At 54.0% G+C, this 21,585-nt stretch overlaps 1 protein-coding gene across 1 annotated transcript in view; it reads left to right on the forward strand.

Annotated features, from left to right (window-relative positions):
- The window catches only part of ADAMTS2 (ADAM metallopeptidase with thrombospondin type 1 motif 2), a 205,635-nt gene that overhangs the window by 133,226 nt on the left and 50,824 nt on the right, over nt 1–21,585 (forward strand). The window contains exon 5 of the mRNA XM_081825628.1: nt 6,055–6,138. Coding sequence (XP_081681754.1) covers nt 6,055–6,138 — 84 coding nt within the window. The remainder of the gene's footprint in view (nt 1–6,054; nt 6,139–21,585) is intronic.

Here is a 21,585-nt window from a genome sequence, read left to right on the forward strand (position 1 = left end):
GGGGGACAGGAACAGTGGGGTCTTGGGCCGAGTGCTTGGACCCGGTGTTGAAGGAGGGCTCTACCCCCTCCCATGCTTGTTGTATGTACGACCCGTCCTGCCCATTTGCATTTCGTGGCCGTTTGATATTTGGAGCAGAGAGGCTAGGCCGTGTTTTTACCTGCCTTGCCTGTGAAGCACTGGCTGAGAAACCAGTGAGGAGAGAACATCTGCAACGGGCACGTTTGTCCTCGCAGTAAGACCAGGCTTTCGCAGCCCTGTTCGTGCATCAGGAGATGCCCACCGTGAACGTTTTCTTCCCCAGAAGCCCACAGACCCGTCTGCCCCAGCTTCCCACCGCACTTTCTCTAGGACGGTCCATGCCTTCTCCCAAGGGTCGTCAGAGAGACCGGACTTCCTCCCAGTCATTTCAGGGGTTCCCAGAGTAGCCACAGAGCACCTTGTGAGTCCCGCTTCCTGAGGCCTCACAACAGATTTTCCGGGCCTGGCCTGTTCCCCGGTGCGGTGGCGGGTGCAGCTCGGGGGAAGAGGTGATCAGTTTCCTGAAGGCTGGGCATAGGCAATGGGAACCCTGCCCTGCTCTGCCATTGCTTGCCCCTGGTAGGGAGCCCCGGCCCCCGCCCAGTCTTCCCTTTGCCCACCCGTCCCCGCATCCTCCTGGCGGAGGAGAAAGTCATCTCTGCCCAGCAGCCTTCGGCCACCTGCCAGGGCTCGCTGGTGGCCAGGGTGGAACTCTGCCACAAAGAAGGTGAACTTTTACATTATTATGCACAGCCTGTGTCCTTCCTTATTGTCTATTCCAGAACAGAAGCTTGGCCACATCTTTGCATAAGCAAAAGGTGCATTACAGTGTATTTCCCCAAACACGAGAGCCCTTGGCCTCTCTCTGCACCGAGAAGGGCTGTGGCTTTGAACATTTTCCCTCAAGGTTTAAAGATTCCAGGATCAATTTCTCAAGACAGGGCTCAAGGACATTGTCCCGGCTTCCCCTCCCCCTGTGGTCTGGGCAGAGGAGAGCAGCTTCTCCCCAGCACACAGGTCTCCGGGGAGGTGGGGCAGGGGTGGGGAACACACTTGGGCACTTCGCTGGGGTCTCGGTCATTACAGGGCATCCTGGGCCCCGCTGCTGTCACACAGTTTGCCCATTTCCTATCGTTCCACATTCTCCAAAGTTATTCATTCATTCAAAACTCTTTACCGAGCCTTTACTAGGTGCTAGATGCTGCTGGAGACATAGCAGTGAGCAAGGAGGAAAGGTGCCTCTCATATCAAGTGCATAGTCCAGTCTGGGAGCAGCTACTTTTGGGGGTACTTTTGGGGTAAGCAGGGACAGTCGTGTTGGGGGGGAGCATGGATAGACAAGTGGGCATAGCAAGTACAAAGGCCCTGAGGTCGGGATGGGCTCTCTGTACAAGGTGCACAGAGGCCAGTGCTGGACCACAGTGAGCAAGGCCAGGGCAGCCTGAGAAGCAGCAACACAGCTTCGATTTTATTCCAGTTGCAGTGGGAAGGCCTTGGAGTGGATGGGAATTAAGCTGAAGCATAACTCTTCCCCTTCTTTGAAACACATTTATTACCATGACTTTGTTTTTGCAGATGCTCTTCAGATATTTCAAGAATTCTGGAGAGGGGGAGAGGGAGTTCCAGGGATGGGCTGCTGCACAAGCAGCTGGAGAGGGCAGCCAGGCTTGGCAGAAGGCGGAGCTGTCGAGACCAGGGGCTCCAGGGGCTCCCCGGGCGGAGTTGCTGAAGCGGAGCACAGAGAAGGCAGCCAGAGCCAGCTTCGAGCGGCCCGAGGGCCAGCCTGAAGGCACGGTTGGGGGAGCGCTGGGGGTTTAGGGCAGAGGCAGGGGAAGCTGGATCCCCCGAGTGCTGCCTGTGGTGAAGGTGCATGGTGGGGGGTGTGGGCAGCATCAAAGCCTTCTGCATAAGAAGCCCCCGGCCCTGCTGCTTGTCTGGGAGACTGTGTCGGGGTCACGGGAGGACGGGGGGAGACGTGCGGGAGATGTTTGGGGGCTGCCTTCTGTCCTCGCTGACTCTGCCACGTCTGGCAGCTGTCTGCTCGGCAGAAGCCTTGTTGCTGTGTTCCTATTAAGGATGCAGGCATTTCCCTGGAAATTGTACTCATCGTTCCCAGTGAGCTCTGTGGCCGTGTGGGCCCTGCCGGCTTCTAGCATCTGAGCAGCATCCCGTGGGCTCAAGGGCTGTGGCAATCTTACAGGGCCCTGAAAGGCCCATGTTCTCCCGGCGGGCAGGGCACGGCCCCCGCCTCAGGCCAGCAGAGGCAAAGGGCGGAGGGGCCCCTCCCCTCAGCACTGCCCTGCATTGTCGGACAGGTGTCACAGGGGGAGGCCAGGGCACAGCCCGCCGACTCCCCGAGAGAGAGTAGCCTGCGTGGAGCAGCGGCCCCTCTGGAAGGGACAGAGGCTTCCTCGGGGAGAGAACCACAGAAGGCCCACCACAGTTGGAAGTGACCAGGGAGGTAGGGCTGGGAGAGTCTCCGGAGTAGGCCTGAACTGCCAGCCTGACCCAGCCTGGCCTCCTTGCTGGCCATCTGCTGGGAATGCTCCTCAGCGGCCCGGGAGGCTGGGGGCAGGGCGCCCAGCCCAGCCGATCCGAGCTGAAGCCGACAGGCAGCTCTGAAGGCAGGGCCTCCCCTGCCTGGCCCCCGCTCAGTGGCCTGACACCCAAGACTCCGGTTGCCTTACCGCTGCCCCCGGCAGGATGTGGGCCTCTGCCTCATAGAGCTTAACGCTGAGTGGTGGCATTCCTGGGCTTCTGTTCATGCCCGGTCCTGAATCAGGGGTCAGGGTCAGAGCTGCTCAGTATCCAAGGACACAGGACCCCTTACTTGAGATGGGCACAGTGGCAGGGGTCAGGGGAACAGGAGGGTCCTGGGCCCTGGTGGGTAAGGTCTGGGCCAGGAAGTGGGAGGTGGGAAGGGGACCAGCCCTACGTCTCCTTCCTGCCTGTGGGGACCAGCAAGCACCCCCTCACTCAGAGCCTCAGCTTCCCCATGGCTCAGGTGGGACTGACCTCTCATTCTGGCCTCCAAGGGCTGTTGGGAGCATAAAATGAGCTAATTCTGTGAACTCAGCCCTGAATCCCATCCGAGTATCAAGGCAGGTTTCCTGTCTTCCTAAAGCTTGTCACACCCTGGCCTTAGAGCCTCACCAGGCACGCAGGCGGGCGGGTCCCCTCGAGGTGCCCCCCAGACCAGCTCTGAGAAGTGCCATTAGAGCGTGGGCCCCGGAGAGGCACGGTCAGGCTGTCAAGGGAGCCTCGAGCCCCTCGTTTTCTGGGGAGGCTCTGAGAGATGACCCGAGACATTTTGCATTCCCCGACTCCGTGCACAGCAAAGATGGACTGCTTCCACCTGCCAACAAGGGGATGGGGCTGAGCCGGCCCAGAGTGTCCCGGGGCTGTGTAGGAGGTGCCCCCATTCCAGTTCACATCACTCCTCACATCTGTTCCTTCTCCACTCACCCCCAAATCTATGCCCCACACTTGACACCTCGACTGCTATAGTGGGCACTTGAATCTGCTTTCCATAAATGAGCGAGAGTCATCTTTCTGTCATGGTTCCACATTCCCCACTGCTCTTTGAATAGAACTGGAACCCTTCTCACTACCTGAATAGCTGTGTGGTCTGGCCTCAGGGGCCCTCTCTCCCTGCCCAGTCCTTGGAATGCATGTCACTGCCTCTGACCCCAGGATGTTTGCACATGCTGCTTTCTTTGCCAGGAGCACCATCCCGGCTTTGCTGAGCTAACTCCTTCTCATTTCTTATCTCTGAGACGAAATGCCACCTCTTTAGGGGGCCCACCAATCCTCACCAGGGCAGATTCACCATGAATATGCCCTCTAGGTTCCCTGCCAGTTCCTCAAGGTCTTCATCAGCATCGTCGTGATCGTAAAGCTGCTTTTGTGACTTCTGGGTGTCCCTCTCTACCTCCTGACAGAGGGCCAGCTCCGGGCTGGTTCACTGCCGCATCCCAAATGCTAACATAGTGCTGGACATGCAATGGGACCAATAGCTTCCTCCTGTGGAGAAGGAGGGGTGTGCTGGGTACCTGCCGAGGTCCGTAGAAAAGGAGAGGCCAGGCCAGGTGATTCTGGCCCCCAGGGGGTGGAGGGCTCCATGAAAGGCCAGGGTGGCTCAGTATGAGAAGTCCCATTTCGAATCTGTAAGGGGCTCATTGCTGGGCTGGGGGCTGTCTGCGTGGCAGGATGGACATCTACACACCAAAGCTCACACGTGGGGAAAAAGGCAGCTTTCGTTAGTTCTTATATCTGATGCCCCCCTCACTCCAGAATAGAAGGGAAAATGGGACCCAGCTCATGGGAGGTGGCTCAGGCTCTTCCCGTTCCGAAGGCTTTAGGGGGCAGGGTCAGGTCTTAAAGCTGAAGCTGCTCTGACAAAATACCGCAGGCTGGTCACTTAAATGGCACACGTTAATGTCTCCCTGCTCTGGAGGCTGAAGTCCAAGGTAAGGGGTCAGCTGATTGGGTTCCTAGTGAGGGCTCTCTTCCTCGCTTGAGGACAGCCTCCTTGCTGTGTCCTCACGTGGTAGTGAGAGAGCGAGCGAGGGAGCTCTCTGAGGTCTCTTCCTGTAGGGGCACTGATCTCATCATGGGGACCCCCACCCTCATGACATCATGTAACCCTACCTGCCTCTCGAATGCCCCACCTCCAAATTGCACTATGTTGGGAGTAGTGAATCTGGGGGAGACATGATTCAGTCCACAGCAGAGCTGTTCATCCCCTGCCCCACCTGCCCATGGCCTAGCCACCCTGCATCTGTGCACATCTGTCCCAGCATGCTCTGCCCTGGGCAGTGACCCTCCAGACTGAGGCCCTGCAGCTGGGGTCAGTCGGAATTGTTCTCTCTTCTGTGGCCAAGCAACATCTGCCTCCTCTCCTGCAGTCCAGCACCCCCTGGGCTCCCTCTGAGGCCCAGCAGTGCCCCCCCCACCCAGCCCCAGACCAACCCACAAGCCAGCCCCCAACTATCCTGCCCACCGTCCCTGGATCCCCAAAGTATCGCTGGGAGCTGCATTCCATTTGGGCCCTCTGAAGCCACCCCTTCTCAATATGAACCAGTCCCCTCCCAGGTCCCAGACAGCAGAACCAAGCTCTCTCTACTTTTGGCTTCTTCCCAAATATTGGGGATGTTTTTACTCTCCCTGCCCTGTCCCCCCAACTCGAGACATAGGCTGGGGGTCAGGCGTGGAAGGAGTACAGTGAAACCTAGCCATCCGCCCGACCTTTCTCTGACCCCTCCTCCCTCCTGCCCCCTCCAGCTGCAGCGGGACCTCCCCGTGTCACCACCTTCTTCGCTTCTACACCATGACTTTTGGTCAAAGGCCATGAGCCAAATTGGCCAGGCTTGCCCGTGAGATAAAGCAATACTTGGGAGACAAAAAACCCTTTCTCTCTCTCCTCTTTTTTAAAGATTTCATTTATTTATTTGACAGAGAGAGAGCACAAGCAGGGGGAGAGGGAGAAGCAGACTCACCGCTGAGCAGGGAGCCCGATGCGGGGCTCGATCCCAGGACCCTGGGATCATGACCTGAGCCGAAGGCACACACTTAACCGACTGAGCCACCCCGGCCCACCCCCCTTTTTTTAGGTTTTATTTATTTACTCGACAGAGAGAGAGAGAAACTTTCTCTTAAGAAAAACTGGCTTTTAGAGCTATTGTCTCACTGTGGACTAAAAAATCGAGTTTGAACCTCAAAGCTGGGCAAGGGCGTCTGTGTGTAGGGGTGGGCACCCTGCCCTCCCATGACTTCATGGGGAGCTACAGGCAGTCTGATTTAGGGTGGTGACAAATACGGCGTCTTACGGTTTTCGCCAGCACCGATCCTTTGCACACACGGGGAACTTCAGTGCTCACAAAATGTCATGAGGCCGAGACTGTGAAGCCTGTTTTACGGAGGGCACGGCACAGCGTGGGTGAGTCGGCAGGGCCTCCCCTGGGCCCTACCTTGTCAGCGGCAGGTGGTCCTCGGGCCTGTGGTTCTGCTGACACCTCCCCGGTTGTCTTTCAGGTCAACGAAATCTATCATGACGAGTCCTTGGGGGCCCACATCAATGTCGTCCTGGTGCGGATAATCCTGCTGAGCTACGGGAAGGTGAGTGAGCTGCTGGTGTCTTCCTGACGCTGCAGAGCCCCTGTTCACTGGGGGATGAAGGGCGCCCTCCAGCGAGGCACGGGCGTCTTCTGAAGGCCAAAGCCTCGGTGCCTGTCCCCCGCCGCCCTGTGGTACCTGAAAGAAACAAGGAACCTGTGAGCCACCCCCATATCCCTGACCCCCTTTCGCCTCACCTCTTGTTGTAAAACGTAGGTTTTGTTGTTCAGGTGTGGGGCGGCCAGCCTCTCAAGAGATGACGGCCATAGAAAAGATGGCTCGTCACCCACTCGGGGCCACACAGTCAGGGTGAGCGGTTGTAGGACTGGCTGGCGTGAATAATTCCTGTGGGCTCTGGGGCACAGTTGGCTAGTCCCCGCCCAGGGTGACTGGAGTGTGAGAGCCCCTTGAGGGAGGTGGCTGGGGGTGTGGACTCTGAATTCGCTGGTTTGCATTTGAAAAGCATGCTCCAGAGCCAGTAGCTTAGTATATCTAGGAATTGGCTAACCCCAGGAGGGGCAGTCCCTCCAGGGTCAGCATGGCCCCAGGTGTCAAAGCATCAGAAACACGCGCTTACTTGGGCCCTCACCTCGCCTCCCGCCCACCTCTGCTACCCGTGTCCTCCCGTCCTTAGCCTCTCTGTCCTCCTCTGTGTCACGTCTGCCCTAACTGGGCTCTCTTGCCCTTCCTACCTCCACTTGCTGTCTAACTTGGAGCTGTCTTTCCTAGCAGCGTGTGGGGGTCTGTGCAGCAGGAGGAGAAAGACCCTGGAGGCAGTGACCTGAAAGCTAAGGGGGTACAGAGAAAGGAGAGGTGGTGAGAAAGGAAGGAGCTCTGTGCCGGGCAGCTCAGAAGGACCTTACTCGTGTTAGCTCACTCAGTCCAAGGGCAGATGGGGAGCTGGAGTTAGGATGATCCCCATTTCACAAGTAAGAACACTGAGGCTTAAAGCAGCTTGGTGGTGTGCTGGGTGAGTGGACAGTGTCATTTGGCTCCTCGGGAGTTGGGCTTCTCACCTTCGCAGCCGAATTCCAGAATCCATGGTCCGACTTCACTCAGTATGTACAAAATCAGTCATCAGACATGGTAATTAGGTGCAGGGTTAAACTCCTCTGCTCAGAGACAGAGGTTCTCAGTCTCCAAAAATAAAATCCAACTGCACACAACTTACAAGGCCCGTGGTCTAAAAAACGACAACGAAGGGTTCCTATGGCTGGGTAGTCGACTCCAGGAATAGCGGACCTTGAGCCCACTGTCTTTACCAGGAAGCCTGTCGCTCCAAAGTAGAAGTGGCCACAGTGAGGACACCAGTCATGGTCCTTTGTGCTCCCTACAGAGAACATAAAATACATCAAAGCAGACTGTGAGGACAAGGGAGAAATTGATGAAAACCTAACTGCGGGAATTTTTTATACTCTTTTCAAGACCTTTAACAGATTACATTTTAAAAGGCGTAGAAGTTTCGAATAATATAATAATAATGTATGATGTTAAATTAGCAGTTATATCATTTTTTTCTTTGCCCTACAGAAATATATGCCTTCTTTTTGAGGAATCATAGAACGCTTGAAAATTACAAAAGCGCTTTAGGTTATAAAGAAAATTGCAGTGAATTTTCTACAGCTAAAACTGTTTGGGCTATATTCTCTGACTCAGTACCCTAAAATAGGGTGAAGGGAAGGGATATATTAACAAAAAAAAAATCCAAAGTCTTTTTTTTTTTAAGATTTTGTTTATTTATTTGAGAGAGAGATAACGAGAGAGAACATGAGCGGTGGGGAGGGGCAGAGGGAGAAGCAGACTGCCCGCTGAGCAAGGAACCCAAAGCGGGGCTCCATCCCAGGACCCTGGGATCATGACTGAGTTGAAGGCAGACGCTTAACTGACTGAGCCACCCAGGTGCCCCAAATCCAATGTCTTTAAACATTTGAAAAACAACCAGCTAGGAAGGAGACTATGAGCATTGCAATTACTTGGAACACTAATGAAAATGATAGTACTAGAGCTCAAAACCTATGGGGTGTGGCCAAAGCTGTATTCAGAGGCAAATTTGCAGGTGCTTCCCAAGACTGCACAAGAGAGAATGAATACACACTAACCCTGCACTGAACTCAGTAATGTTAACACAAATGTCAACAAGAACCACAAACCAAAAACCTAGGGGAGACAAAAATAAGGAAATAAGTTTCAGAAAAGCAGAAATGAAAAAAATTAGGACATAGAAATAATTGACCCAATCAAGAAGAGAGCTTTGGCCAAAGCAAACCTCTGGCATATGAATCTAGAAAAGGAGAGAGAGGGGAAGCACAAACCAAAAGATTAGGAAGGGCGTGCATAATGTAGCCTACACCAGGATGCTTATCGGGCAGAAGAGGAGGCATCTGGGGAAGTTTCCACACTAGGCAGCTGCTAGACCCATTCAGGCCCACTCCCATCCCCTCCGGAGGCTCAGAGTAATTAGTGGAGGAGGGGATGCATACACTCTCCTCCGGCTATAGGAGGGTTTGGGGAGGTGTGGACACAATTATATCTCCCACCCCTTCCCTTTACCCCTGGAGGAGGGCAATGGGAAACTTCAGGTCTGCCCTGGAGGTAGAAAGAGGATAGCCACAGATTGGTCTGGGCACCAGGTGGCAGCTTGCGTCCCCTCTGCCCCCCCTCCCTCCAGTTGCCCCCATATAAGTTCAAAAGAAAAATTTGGAAATTGTGCACCGTTCATTGCTTACCTGTGCTGGCAAAGCTCTGGCTCTCATTTAGCCTAAAAAGTGTTGATTTCCCAAGGAAGCAAAGCCTGGTTTATTTTAACCACGACCTGGCGGGTTCTGTGCTAAACTGTGCCCACCCAAGGCCATTTCTTCTTGTGGTTCTTCTTCTCCCCTTCACTGCTGCGGGCCTGTAGATGCTCGGCGTGACCCCAGTGTGCCATCTGCAGAAGAGTCAGAACCTGAAGGTGGACAGAGATCCCGGCAAGTCAAGGATTTCCTGGGAAATGAGAATATTTCAAAGCCGACTCCAGAGAATATGGCCCAAACAGTTTTAGCTGTAGAAAATTCACTGCAATTTTCTTTATAACCTAAAGCGCTTTTGTAATTTTCAAGCGTTCTATGATTCCTCAAAAAGAAGGCATGTATAAAACATGATAATAAGTCCCATAACCATGGTGGGAGCTCAAGTTCTCCAGCATTTTCAAAGTTCTCTGAAAATTACCTCTAAATTGAGAGTCAGATTGTCTATTTTTGCAGTGCATTCTTATTTATTTCTAAGGAATTATTAAGCAAGGATAATAGAACACCATAGAAGTTGTTTCAGAGCATATACATATATATACTCTGACATCCACCTAATTTATTTTTATAGCCAGTGTGATTCCTATACTCAAAGCTGCCAAAGGTAGCATGTCCAAGACAATGTACAGACCTGTCTTCCTTCTAAAAATAGATGTAAAAATCCTGAGGCTTTAAGAGCTTAATTCAGTAATGCATAAAATGAAACTCCCACCACGATAAAGTAGGGTTTATCCTTGGAATAAGGCGATCATTGGCTTATCAGGAAGTCTGTTCATATAGTTCATCACATCAGTTTGCCGAATGACGAAAGCTCCTCATCTAATACATAATTCACGAAGGGTTTCTGTGTGCCAAGCTCTGTGCTGGGCCACTGAGGTGGTCCTCAGCTTCCAGACCTGCTTCTAGAGCAGAGGTACAGACAAGGAAACGATTATAACAGGGGGTCAGAGACTTATGGGGACAAAGGTGGGGCAGGCAGGCCTCACGGGGTCAGGTCAAGTGACTGGAAGGGAGTAAAAGGGAGAAGAACCAGCACAGGGATGTTTCCAGGACCCTAAGACAATGCTGGACTCCTGTATGTAGAATGGGGGGTGGGAGCCTGGCTGGGGAGGGTGCGGGCACCGATGAAGGGGGGACAGCTGTGGGCTATACTGAGACCACGACCACAGGCTGGAGTAAGGAAGGCAGACAAAAGAGAACTCTGGGGGCTGTCTGGGTGGCTCAGTCAGTTAAGCGTCTGCCTTCAGCTCAGGTCATGATCCCAGGGCCTGGGATGGGGTCCTGCATCGGGCTCCCTGCTCTGCAGGTAGCCTGTTTCTTCCTCCCCCTCTCCCTCTCCCCCTGCTTGTGCTATCTCTCTGCCAAATAAATAAATAAAATCTTTAAAAAAGAGAGAGAGAGAAAAGAAAAGAAAAAACTTTGGTAGGAGGCCAAGTCTGGAGGGCATGGGTACTGAGTGGATGGATGAAGGTGGAGAGATGCTGGGCCCAGGCCTTGGGCAGCCTGGTGCATGATGATGCCGACCCCTGAGATGGAGAACACAGGAGGAGAAGCAGGGTGTCGGGGAGAAAGGCAATGAGTTCAGTTGAGATGTGTTGTGTTTGAGGTGCCCAGTGCCATCCCAGTAAAGACAGCCAGGAAGAGCCTGGCATGGGGGTCTGGAGCTTCGAGAGAAGAGCTGAGCATTGCTCGCAAAGGCACCAGTGGTGGGGGGTGGGGGGCACAGAGAAGTATGCTGAGTGGGGGGCAGCTAAGAAAGAGCCCCAGGAGCCCCTAATGCTGAAGGCACCACTGGGGCAAGGGGCATGATCAGTTGCATAGGAGCTGAGAGAGGATCTCCTGGTATTCAAAAATCTGTGGAAACAGATGGTAACATGACAACCAAGATTTTATTTAAAGGTGGAGAAAGAAGCACATGTCCCCAAAGGCGTTCTGCCTAGCTAATTCTTAGGATGTTCATAGATGTTCACACAGGAAAATAGAGGGATTCCACAGTCGAATGAGTCTGGGAAAGGCTTGTAAAAGCACATGGAACAAGCATTCCTGACAGCAGAATTTCTCAGAGGCTTTAGGACAGAAACATCCCTGGTGCATCTTAAGAGACGGATCAGGACACATGGTTTCTCAAACCTGTTTCTCAATGGAACCCTTCTCCTCCTGGAGTCAGTGTTTTACAGCACTCACTTTGGGAAATGCTGCCCGTCTGGAGGCAGTCACAGTAAAGTCGGCAAAAAGAAGGTGACTTTGTTACTGAGGTTCTGCAAATTCTTGAAGGTGTCTTTATGACATGGAGCCAACATGGGAAAAGAACAGATAAAACTGTAAAAATTGTTTGCTGATGATTGTGTGCCTGGAAAACCCAGAAGGATCCGCTGTAAAGCTTTTAGAGTTAATAAAGAAGCTTGGTGAATTGGCCAAATATAATTATTTTTTTAAACACTTTTTTAAAAAGATAGATTGATTGATTTGACAGAGAGAGAGAGAAAGAGCATGAGCAGAGGGCACAGGGAGAAACAGACTACCCCCCTGAGCAGGGAGCCTGATGCAGGACTCGATCCTAGGACCCTGGGATCATGACCTGAGCTGAAGGCAGATGCTTAATCGACTGAGCCACCCAGGTGCCCCCAAATATAAGATAATTCTATAAAAATCACTAATTTTTTCATGAACCCACAGGCCCTAGTAGTCAAAAATATAAAATACCTGGCCTCATCCTAACAAGATACATGTAGGACCTTTCGGAAGAAAATTGCTCATTGTTACTGGAAGGAAAGAAATAGAAATGAGAGAAGACTGGGAACAGTAGAGGTATCGATTTTTCCCAAATTAATAATTGGAACTTGGATGAAATGATTCCAAGATTCATCTGGAAGCCTAAGAAGCCAGTCAAGACTGGCTGGGAAAACCTTGAAAGCTAAGCAAATAGAGATTTACTCCAGACATCTTGTGAAGTGAAAAAAATTAAAATCATACCATATCTGCATAAGCACGAACAGATCAATTGAACAAGCTCCGTAGCTCTGAAAACACACTTCCTGTAGATACCTTGTGATAAATGTAAGTGAAATGGTTATTAAGGGTCATAAATCAATGTAGGACTGATACACATTTCATATATTGTAAATTAAATATAACATATGATAAATACAGGCCAATAACACATTCCACGACTTAAACCAAAAAGATCAAGAAGAAAACATTGGTTGCCAAGGGCTCCCTAAGCCTAAGTACAAGAGAAGGAACTAGAAGGGGGAAGACAGATATATTTGAATACTGAAAATATAAAGCTTCTGTCAAGAAACAATTAGAAGACAAAGCCCAAGCATGAAAAACACTTGCAATATGGCAAAGATATCCTAATATGTGAAGAGCTCTTACCAATCATAGGAGAAAGAGAATTGGCAGGAGATACCACAGTACGCAGAAGAAAAATACAAATGGCCAAAAATAAGGGGGAAAATATTTAATTGTACTATGAAATAGTAACGGTTCTTATGAAAAAGAAACGGTTGTTTACCACTTTTAAAGCATTAAGGTGTTAAGATTAGAAAGGGACTTAACTGCTGGTTTGGGCGGATGAAGCGGTAACGCTTTTCCGTTATGAGTATAAATGCGTACGTATTTCTAGAAGGAAATGTGACAGTATTCACCACTGCCCTTAAAAAGGTTCTTTGTGTCTGCCCCCATTCATGCCTTTCTGTGACTCTATCCCAAAGCAGTTGTCAGAGCTGTGGACAAAGGTTTAGGAAGAAGACGAAGGCCATGGCCTCATTTCTGAGTATAAACAATGGGAGAAAATTTGAAGTGTCCACTCATAGGGGTCTAATTAAATAACTCTAATATGTCTATGTGGTAGAATATGGGGCCACCAGGAAATCCCATTTCCAAAGCATCCTAAAGAGCACTGGGGAATGGTTACAGCCCAAAGTTAACTTTGTTTGCTTTTTGAAAAAAGGAGTCTATAACTTACAGTAAGATGTTAGTTTTGTGTCCAAGTATCTATACAGAAGGGCCTGGAAGGAATACATCAAAGATAACTAATACTTCTCTCTGGGCGGTAGGCCATGGATTCTTATTTTCCTCTTTGCACTTTACTGAATTTTCTTAGTATATCATGATAAGCATGTTTCTTTTAAAATAGTGCATTTTTAATTATGAAGAAATGGTTTACATTTTTTTTTAAAGCATTTAAAACTGGTAGAGTCCAAGTAATCCCGTTTAACTGAATGCGCCCGATTAGGGTCTCGAGTGGTATGCCACAGGGCTCTGACATGTCAACATTTCACTCCTGATTTGAAGGAGGACGTAGAAGGGACTTCCTGCTTTCACTTGGCACCTCCTCTCTGTGGTGGCTTGGGGGCAGGGGGAAGGGTCTGCGTCCTTCTGCTCTCAGGGTCACGGTCTTCCCTTTCCTATGGTTGGGCTCAGGGACCCTGCCACTTGCAGGCCTGGGGGCCTCTGAGCAAGCCATCTGGGCTGGAATGCAGGCTGCCACAGGTGTGTGGCTTCACCTGCAGGTGAGGCCAAATCACGCCATGGCCGAGGCCAGTCTGGCCTGCCCCTTACATGCCGCCTCGTGGGAAGGGGTTCTTCCTTGCCAGGGCCATGTGGGTACCCCCTCCCCCGAGTCTCCCAGAGGCAGAGTGGGGAATAAGGGGAGGGGGCATGGACCCCATTGTCAGGCTGCAGCTTGATCTTCCCAGGGACGTATGGGGACGTGGGCAGACCACAACTGGCAAGGTGGGTGGCTGGAGCTCCCCTGGGCAGTAGGGCAGCCTCAGCGAGACCAGGACTAGTACAGTGGAAACCGAGAGGGGCACGGGGAGGCCAATGCCCCTCCCAGCCCCCCTGACTTCATGCTGGGAAGGAGTTTAGGAATTAGAAGGGGGAATCTGGAGTATGCATGCTTCAGAGCTAAATCCAGGGAGCGCCCACTCTACCCAGCCACGGGCTCAGCAGGCTGGCCTCAGACCTCTGCTGATGACACTGGAAGAGTCAGGATAGAGAGCATAGCAGGATGTGGGGGGCTGCCCATCCCCAGTCCCCTCAGCCTGGCCCTCTGCAGGCCCCTGGGGATCCAGCTGGGCTGCCCGGTCTCCTGTAAGCAAAGCTCACCCCACGCTCTGCCCACCTTGTCCTGCCCCACCCTGCCTGTCCCCTGGAAGCCCCGGGGCCCAGGTCAGGCCCGTGAGGCTGTGGTGGAGGCCTCTGGGAGAGGCCAGGCCCATCGTGTGCCCCGGGGGATTCCAGAAAGTTACGGGGCCTGACTGATGCTCGGTCCTCCTTGAGCTTCCACGATGTGGCTCTCGATTTCCCGAGGGAGGACACACCGCAGCAGGGCAGGTGGGGAGACAGTAGGGTTAGGAGGACACGCTGGCCAACCACAGGGGGCTCGATTTCCCGAGGGAGGACACACCGCAGCAGGGCAGGTGGGGAGACAGTAGGGTTAGGAGGACACGCTGGCCAACCACAGGGGACGTGAAGGGACTGAGGGGAGGCCCCAGCTGCTGGTCCAGTGCTGCTGGGCACAGAGCATTAGGAACCCAGGGGCCGCGCAGCGTGCCCAGCTGTGGGCTCCGGTCGATTGACGTGAGCACAGTCACGGGCCACAGGACTCAGGAGCCACGGCTACGGGAAAGCAGGGCCCGTCCCACCGACCTGGAGCTTCAGCCAACACAGGAAAGGGACCATCCGCGAAGAGCGGCTGTAGGACCGAGGTCGCTGAGCCAGACACACAGAACTCCCCGGCCCGGAAGGTCCATCACTGACCGATACTCCTGGAAAGTACATTTAAAAGGAATTATTAGAAAAGGAAAATGTGACAAAACCAAGATCTACAAAAAGACCAGCCCAGACTTTTTATTATCAAGTTCCGTTCACATAAAATCACACCGTCAGATGGCTAGAAAACTTTCTCCTTTCGGCACTTACCTCGTTGGGGACGGTTAACGGGGTGTGTCCGCCAGTCGCAGACCCTGCTCTGCACAGCCACCGAGGACGAGGCCCGGTTTGGAGGTCTCTGCGGGGCATCGTGGGAGCAGGAAGAGCAGGTCGATCTGGGGTCCTGCGTGCTTTCCAGGAGTGGAGCCTGAGATCCCCGTGAAGTCACAAACGAAACATCATTTCAGAGTTTCCTTCAAGGGGAGCACCTTGAAGGAAATCGAGCAGGGGGTGGCCCCGGATGCGTGGCCAGGCTGATGACCGCCCAGCCGGGGTCTGAGGAATGAGAGGCCCAGCATTTGTGTCGGAGGGAATGAGGTCTGCTCGTTCAGGGAGAAATTGGGCAGGGCTTCTAGACTGGGGGTCTGGAGATGGAGTTTGGCTCATCTGCAGGTGCATTCTGGTGAGCTGCTCTTCAGGAAACTCGTGTTTCCTGTCAAGGAGGGAGAACCCCATCCCTGGATGGGCTTAAGCATCAGGCAAGCCAAGATGACTGTAGCCGGGACCCCTGTGAGGAGAGGGGATGGAGCGGTGCCCCCCAAGATCTGGGGGTTCTCGGCTGGGGCTATGAAGCCAAGACAGACTCGGGGCAGAAAGCGGCCCACATATTCAGATCCTGTTGTTCATTCCAAATTGTGATGGGAATAGACCAGCTCCCCCGAGCCTGTCCCCAGACCCCACAAAGCTCCAGAGGGGATAAAGTCAGTAACATTTACATGAGTGACATGTTGTCTTCCAGCTCATGAGAAGCCTCTGAGTTATCTCAAGTTTTCCCTAAAACAACATTTTTCTCCATTTTTTAAGAAAGAAGAAGAAGAAGAAAAGAGATTATCTTATTTTATACAATATGCCATCAGCCAGGGAGCAGAACATCAGCAACACTTGAGGGTTGCATGGCAACTGGCTTTTCAATTGATTTTTTTGAGAAGGCACCGAAGCTACTGAACTGTTCTCATTTTAAACATTTCCTAGGATGATGGAAATCAAAGCAAATGGAAATCAGAGACCTGGGGACAATCAGAGAAGAGCATAAGGTATCTGGTCGTGAAAGACCCAAGTCAAGACCAAGTGTGGAGCGCTCAAAGGAATTTTTCAGCGTTGGAGGGGAAAGTCTAAGAAATTCTGGCTGTGGAACCCTTAGTGGGAGGCAAGAGAAGAGAGTGCTGGGGGCGAGGGGGTCTGTGTCCCAGGGCCTAGTGCCACCGTCCCTCTTACTGCGTGTCCTTGGCCAGTGCTCACCGGTGCTGGACCTCGGCTGCCCTATCTGTATGAGAGGTTTGGGAGCACCTCAGGGACAGTCCCCAGTCTCCCCAGAGTCTGGGTCCCATGCCCCAACTTAATGGTGGTTGGCCCCTGTCATCCCGGCCTACCTCCCGAGCCGGACCTCCCAGGGTCCAGAGAAGCACGGGGATTCGCAGGGGCTGGGCCCCATCCCTCGGAGGCCTGCCACGGCTAAGCCTGGGAAGGTTTGTGCTGAGAATCCCATGCTGGCAGCTTGGCGTTCTCTGGAAATAGCTTCCCAGCCTCTGGGAAGATGGCTGGAGCCTGTCTTCATGGTATAGGAGTCCCAGGCAGAGAAAGAAGGGGCTCGCCTTCTGGCCTCAGGCCTTTTGCTCGTCCTGGATGCCCCTCATGATGAGCTCTGAGCTCACTTCACCCACACAGAGCGTCCGTGGGGCAGGCGCACGGCCACCCCCACCTGACAGTGAGGATCATTGCTACCACAGTGACAGGGACAAGGAACATTGGTGGTGCCGACCGTCACTGGCGGGAGCCCCTGGGCTCCTGGCTCTGCGCTGTGGTTGTACCCATTCTGCAGATGGGGAGCTCAGCGCAGTGAGGTAACTTGCCGGAGAACAAACGCGGAGGAGGGATGAGCAGGTCTCCAACCTCAGGACTCTCGCACTGCCCAGGTGAGCCCCACCTGTCACCTGCCCGTGCCCGGGCGAGCTGCTGGGCAGGTTTGGGGTCCAGGGGGCTGCACCTGTATGGCTGCCCCACGGCTGGGTGCCATTCCGGGCTGCCAGACCGACCTCCAAGCTACTGGGCCTTGACGGGCGGAGGGAAGAACATGAATAATTCAGTTCATGCAAGGGCAGACAATGGAACTGTCAGAGGGCAATGACTGGAACAGAACTTCTGAACAGGTCTTAATTGGCGTGTGTAGGGTGGGACCCCAGAGGTTGCTTTGGCCGTCAAAGTCCCCTTTGCCCTGTGCCTGCCTGGGCTCAGATCCGCGGCCCGGCATCGGGAGTCCTGCCAGCCGGCCCAGCCCTGCCGTTCTTGTGGCCGCAGCGCCACCTGGTGGCCACCTCGGGGCCCCGCCCTTCCTTTCCCGTCCTTCCAGACCCACCTCCACCCCGGTGTAGAGTGAGACTTGGCACTGTTCAGTTGGCCCTGATGCAGTTCCTCCTCCGGATAATAACAGCACCTGTATCTTAGGGCAATTGTACCGCTTAACTTAGGCGCTACCTATAAACCTGGAGCTACCACCCAGCTCCCCCCCGACCCGGGCTGCAGAAATGCCCCTTCCTCAGCGAACACGGTGTGACCACCACTCTGCTGCAATTCGCTCTGTGCAGCTGGTGCCCCTGGCTCCCCCCGGGGGAGGAGCGTCCCATCTGCGAGGTCCTGGGCCACGCATGGTCCCCGTCCCTGCACAGGTGGGAACAGGCGAGGTGTACCAACAGGTTTTCCTAAAGAAACCCATGCAGAGGCGAGCAGGCGGCCAAGAGACAGGTGCCGTGAGGGCTGGGAGGAACGCAGGTGATCTAAGCGAGCCGGGTATGAGAAGCTTTCTTAATTGCAACAGGCAACTCTCTCTGGCACTTTGGCACTTTGGAAGGAGATCCAGATGGGAGAAATAGAGGCTTCCTCTCCTCGCTGGGAAGAGAGTCACAGCTCACAGCTCCATGACAAAGACAGGGCAAGGTCCATGGGGCCCTGCAGAGTGGGGCCGATCAGAGGGCTGTGTCGGTGACTGGGTGGCAGAGATGGGGGTCGGGTTGCAGCAGGAGGAACCGTCAGAGCCCCAGTGAGCCACGTGGGCTGGCCCAGACCCCTGTCCTGGGGTCTCCCTGCTCGTCTGCTTGGATATCTGTCTGCCAGGAGCCCCCAAAGCTCCGGGAGCCTGTGGGAAGGCCAGGTGGCTCTCCTGAGAGGAGCAGGTGGAGGAAAGGCTAAATCTGGGGTGCAGGAGGCAGAAGCACATGGGAGGTGGTTTTGGGGGCGTTGCCTCCAGGAAAAACCTGCTTCAACCTGTTTAGTCCTTTTGAACCTCTGCCCCTCTGGCCTCACTCCGGTCCCAGGCCCAGCCGTGCTCAGGGGTGGGCAGAGCACTTGGACTGACCCCCAGGGGCTGCACCCGGGTAAGCGCAAGAGCGCCCCAAAGCAAAACTGCCAAGCTCTTACCAAGCAAGCAAGCCGGGCAGGAAAAGGCAATCCCTTGACTCTGTCCCCAGGCGCTGTGGACCCCACACTTGCCCTGCAAGCTCGCAGTCCTCTCCTCACACGTCCTGTGTAGGCCCCCTCGCCACCTTCCACCAAAGCCAGAAGCCCCCTCCTCCCCTACCTGCCAGCCCCCACACCTCCCCTGCTCATCTCCTGCCACACTATGATCTGGACCCTGCTGATAGGGCAGCAGCAATGCCCCCCTCCTGTGTCCCCTCCCTTCTCAATGACCCGGGGGCCCTGTGCCTGCCAAGGGGCACAGGTCACTGTCAGCTCATAGGCTGGCCCCTGCGTACCCACACCCTCCTGAATGCTCCAGACCCAGCAAGGATGAGGATCCCGGTCCTAGGCCCTTTGTGCACATCTTAGGTGGGCCAGAGCCCTGAGAAAGTTGGGACTTGGGCAGAGACATAGGATGTACAAGCCCCTCTGCCTCTTGGGTGACTGAGAGCTGACGTCACCCTCCTCCTCCATCTCTCAGAGTCCCATCTGGGCCGCTCGCTCCAGAGCCCAGGACACGGCCAGAGTTTTCTGAGATCTGCCTCCCCAGGACCACTCCGTCCTGGTGCAGCCCTTTTCCAGCCCTCCTCTCTGCCCCTCTCCCCGGGGGGTGTCCTCAGAGCCCAACAACCTCTGCTCTGGCCCTATAGCCCAGGCCCCCGTGGGACCTGAGAACACACGTGGCGGGCTGCCTTCTGGAAATGGGCAGAGACAAGGCGAGAGCAAAACGCAGATCAATATTTCAATAAATCATCCTGCTGCAGTGGCAAAATCACTCCGGTTGCCAGAGGGGCTGGGCGGCTGGGCCGAACCATAGGCATCTCTGGGAGGAAGAAGGCGCTTGCTGGTTCCTCCGGGGCCAGTGGAGAAGGGCGTGTTGGGGCTGTCTGCCTGAGGACCTTTATTCCGGGGCTCTCAACCCGGTGACCTGGGGGATGTGTTTTGTTTTGTCCACATAACTGACTTTAAGTGGGGTCAACATTTACTAGGAGGTAGGCTTACTTTGGAAGACCCAGATTCGAAGATTGGCCCAAGAAATCCAATCTGGCCCCATTTCTGCATACCCACGGTAGCGGGGTGCTGGGTGCTGTCACCCTGACAACTGTGTAGGGCCCTCTGGCTTTGCTAGCGTCTTCACTTACCACTGATCGACCCCCACCTTCTTTATCATGGCAAGGAAATATTTCTGCGTACCCTTACCCCTTTCCCAATGGGCAACACAAAAGGTAGATTTGTTTTTCTCATAACCAACCTGCCTCACCCCTGTCGGCGTTTGGGGGTTCAACACCCTCCCAGTACTTCCCACAAGCCCACCTCCTGAGCACTCTGGCCTCTCCCCCCAACCCCCACTCGCTCTCAGCCTCTTTCAGCCTGGCTCCTGCCTTCGATTTTGTCCTTGACCTCGTGGTCCTTTTCCTGCTCTCTGGCCCTGAAACAGGTGTATCCTTCTGGCTGGACTTTGGACTCCTCCTCAAAGATGTGGCCAGAGCTCTTCTCCCACTGGTGTGGGGCACACCAGCTGGACCCCGGAGACCAGCCACTGCCCTTGACTGGGGCTCCCGTGGTTTCCCCAAGGAAGAAGTGCGTTGCTCAAGACTCTCGTAGCAAGTGACGATAACACAACTCAAACTGACCTTGACGGGAGAGGTTGCCTGACACACATGAATGAGATGCGTCTCTGGGACAGGCAGCCTCTAGGAGGTTGACCCCACCTCTTGGTTTTCACAGCCTGGCATAGTCCCCTCCCCTTGAGCGTGGGCAGGACCGAGATTCCCTTCTGAAGTAGACTATGTAGCCCACCAGGGCCTTGGAGGGAACCAGACTAGAATTAGCCCAACCCGTGGAACCCTAAGGACCCTGAGGGCAGGCCAGCCCATCACGGGCAATGACCTCCTGACATGTGGGCTAGTAGACATAGCCCTGGAGGAAACAGAGCTCCTTCTATGGGAGGTGGCCCAGCAAGGCTGCTCAGCTGCTCTGTGGGCTTGGTGAGTGGGGAGGTCGCACTCCAGTGGGGGCTCTGTGGCCATCCTAGATTGAGTGCCCATGGGTGGCCTGGTGATCTCCCTCTGATCTAGACTCAGGCTGGCAATCTTCAGCTCAGTGGCTACGAACACAGGCCCCAAATTCTAACACCAACTCACATCCGCCCACAAGAGTCTTTTCCTTCTCCTTCCACCCAGAGCTAATTCCCTAGAAAGGGGGTCCTCCCACCTGATTCCTTCTTCGGAGCTGCGACCTCTCTGGTTTTCTGGAGGCAGCTCCACCTGGCAGGGACTCGGGCTGACCTGCAGGCGTCTGGCTTAGATGGGACACAGACGGAACACTCCCTTCGTCCGGGCAGCGAAGGTTGTGCTACGGCCTTATGGCAACAGATATTTATTTCCTGCTCCTGTTACGTGTGCGGCGTCTCTGTCGCTCAGGGCCTGGGTGAGAGAGCAGCTACCACCTTGACATTGCTGGGAGCGAGGAGCGATCTCTGCAGGTCTCCTGTGGGCGGCTAAATACTCCGACCGGGGAGAGGCACTGGTCCCTTTTGCTCACAGCTCACTGGCCAGAGGTAGTCACACTCTCTTCCCGGTCCTGACGGGGGTGGTCACACACCTCCCTTTCCCTGCTGCAGCTTCCCCTGGGCTGTCCATCTCTGTGCCTGTGTCCGGGTCCTGGTCATCACACCTCCCATTCCAGTCTGTGACTTCCTTCACTGGGACTCACTATGTCTCGTTATAATGAGCACTCTTCTCTCCCAGGTGCCTTGTGCTCGGGACTTGGGAATTGGTGCGCCATCTTGTAAGTCATTGACTCGGATAATGCATGAGAACCCTGGCAGTGAGCGGTCCGCCCTGGCCTTGAATCATTCTTCCTTCTTCTGGAACAGCCTGGCTTCCCAGCAATACCCTCTATCTACTCTTCACTACTTCTATATGTGAAGAGGAATATGTGGCTATGCTTGATGGATGTATTTGTGCCAGGGAAGAAACAGAACACATGCATACATGTGTACTAGGGAATGCATATCTCTACTTGATGGACAGAAGGATCCTGAAAGAGAAGAAGCACAAGCTCAGGACTCTTTGCATGGAGGGAGCTCTTCGGTGGTGGGAGTTCGTAGTGAGAGGAGCATACACACTGCCTGGTGTGAGGACAGCAGCGAGAAGAGGGAAGCGTGCCACATAGGGGAGCCTTGCTGTGGGGACAATATGGCATATGTTTTGTTTGGGGAGGCAGTCTAGGGCAGGGCGTTGAATCTAGACTTCGGTTTTAGGCTTCCCAG

This window comes from Leptonychotes weddellii, chromosome 7, assembly GCF_054177405.1.
Source record: "Leptonychotes weddellii isolate Sample4059 chromosome 7, ASM5417740v2, whole genome shotgun sequence".
Lineage (NCBI taxonomy): Eukaryota > Metazoa > Chordata > Mammalia > Carnivora > Phocidae > Leptonychotes > Leptonychotes weddellii.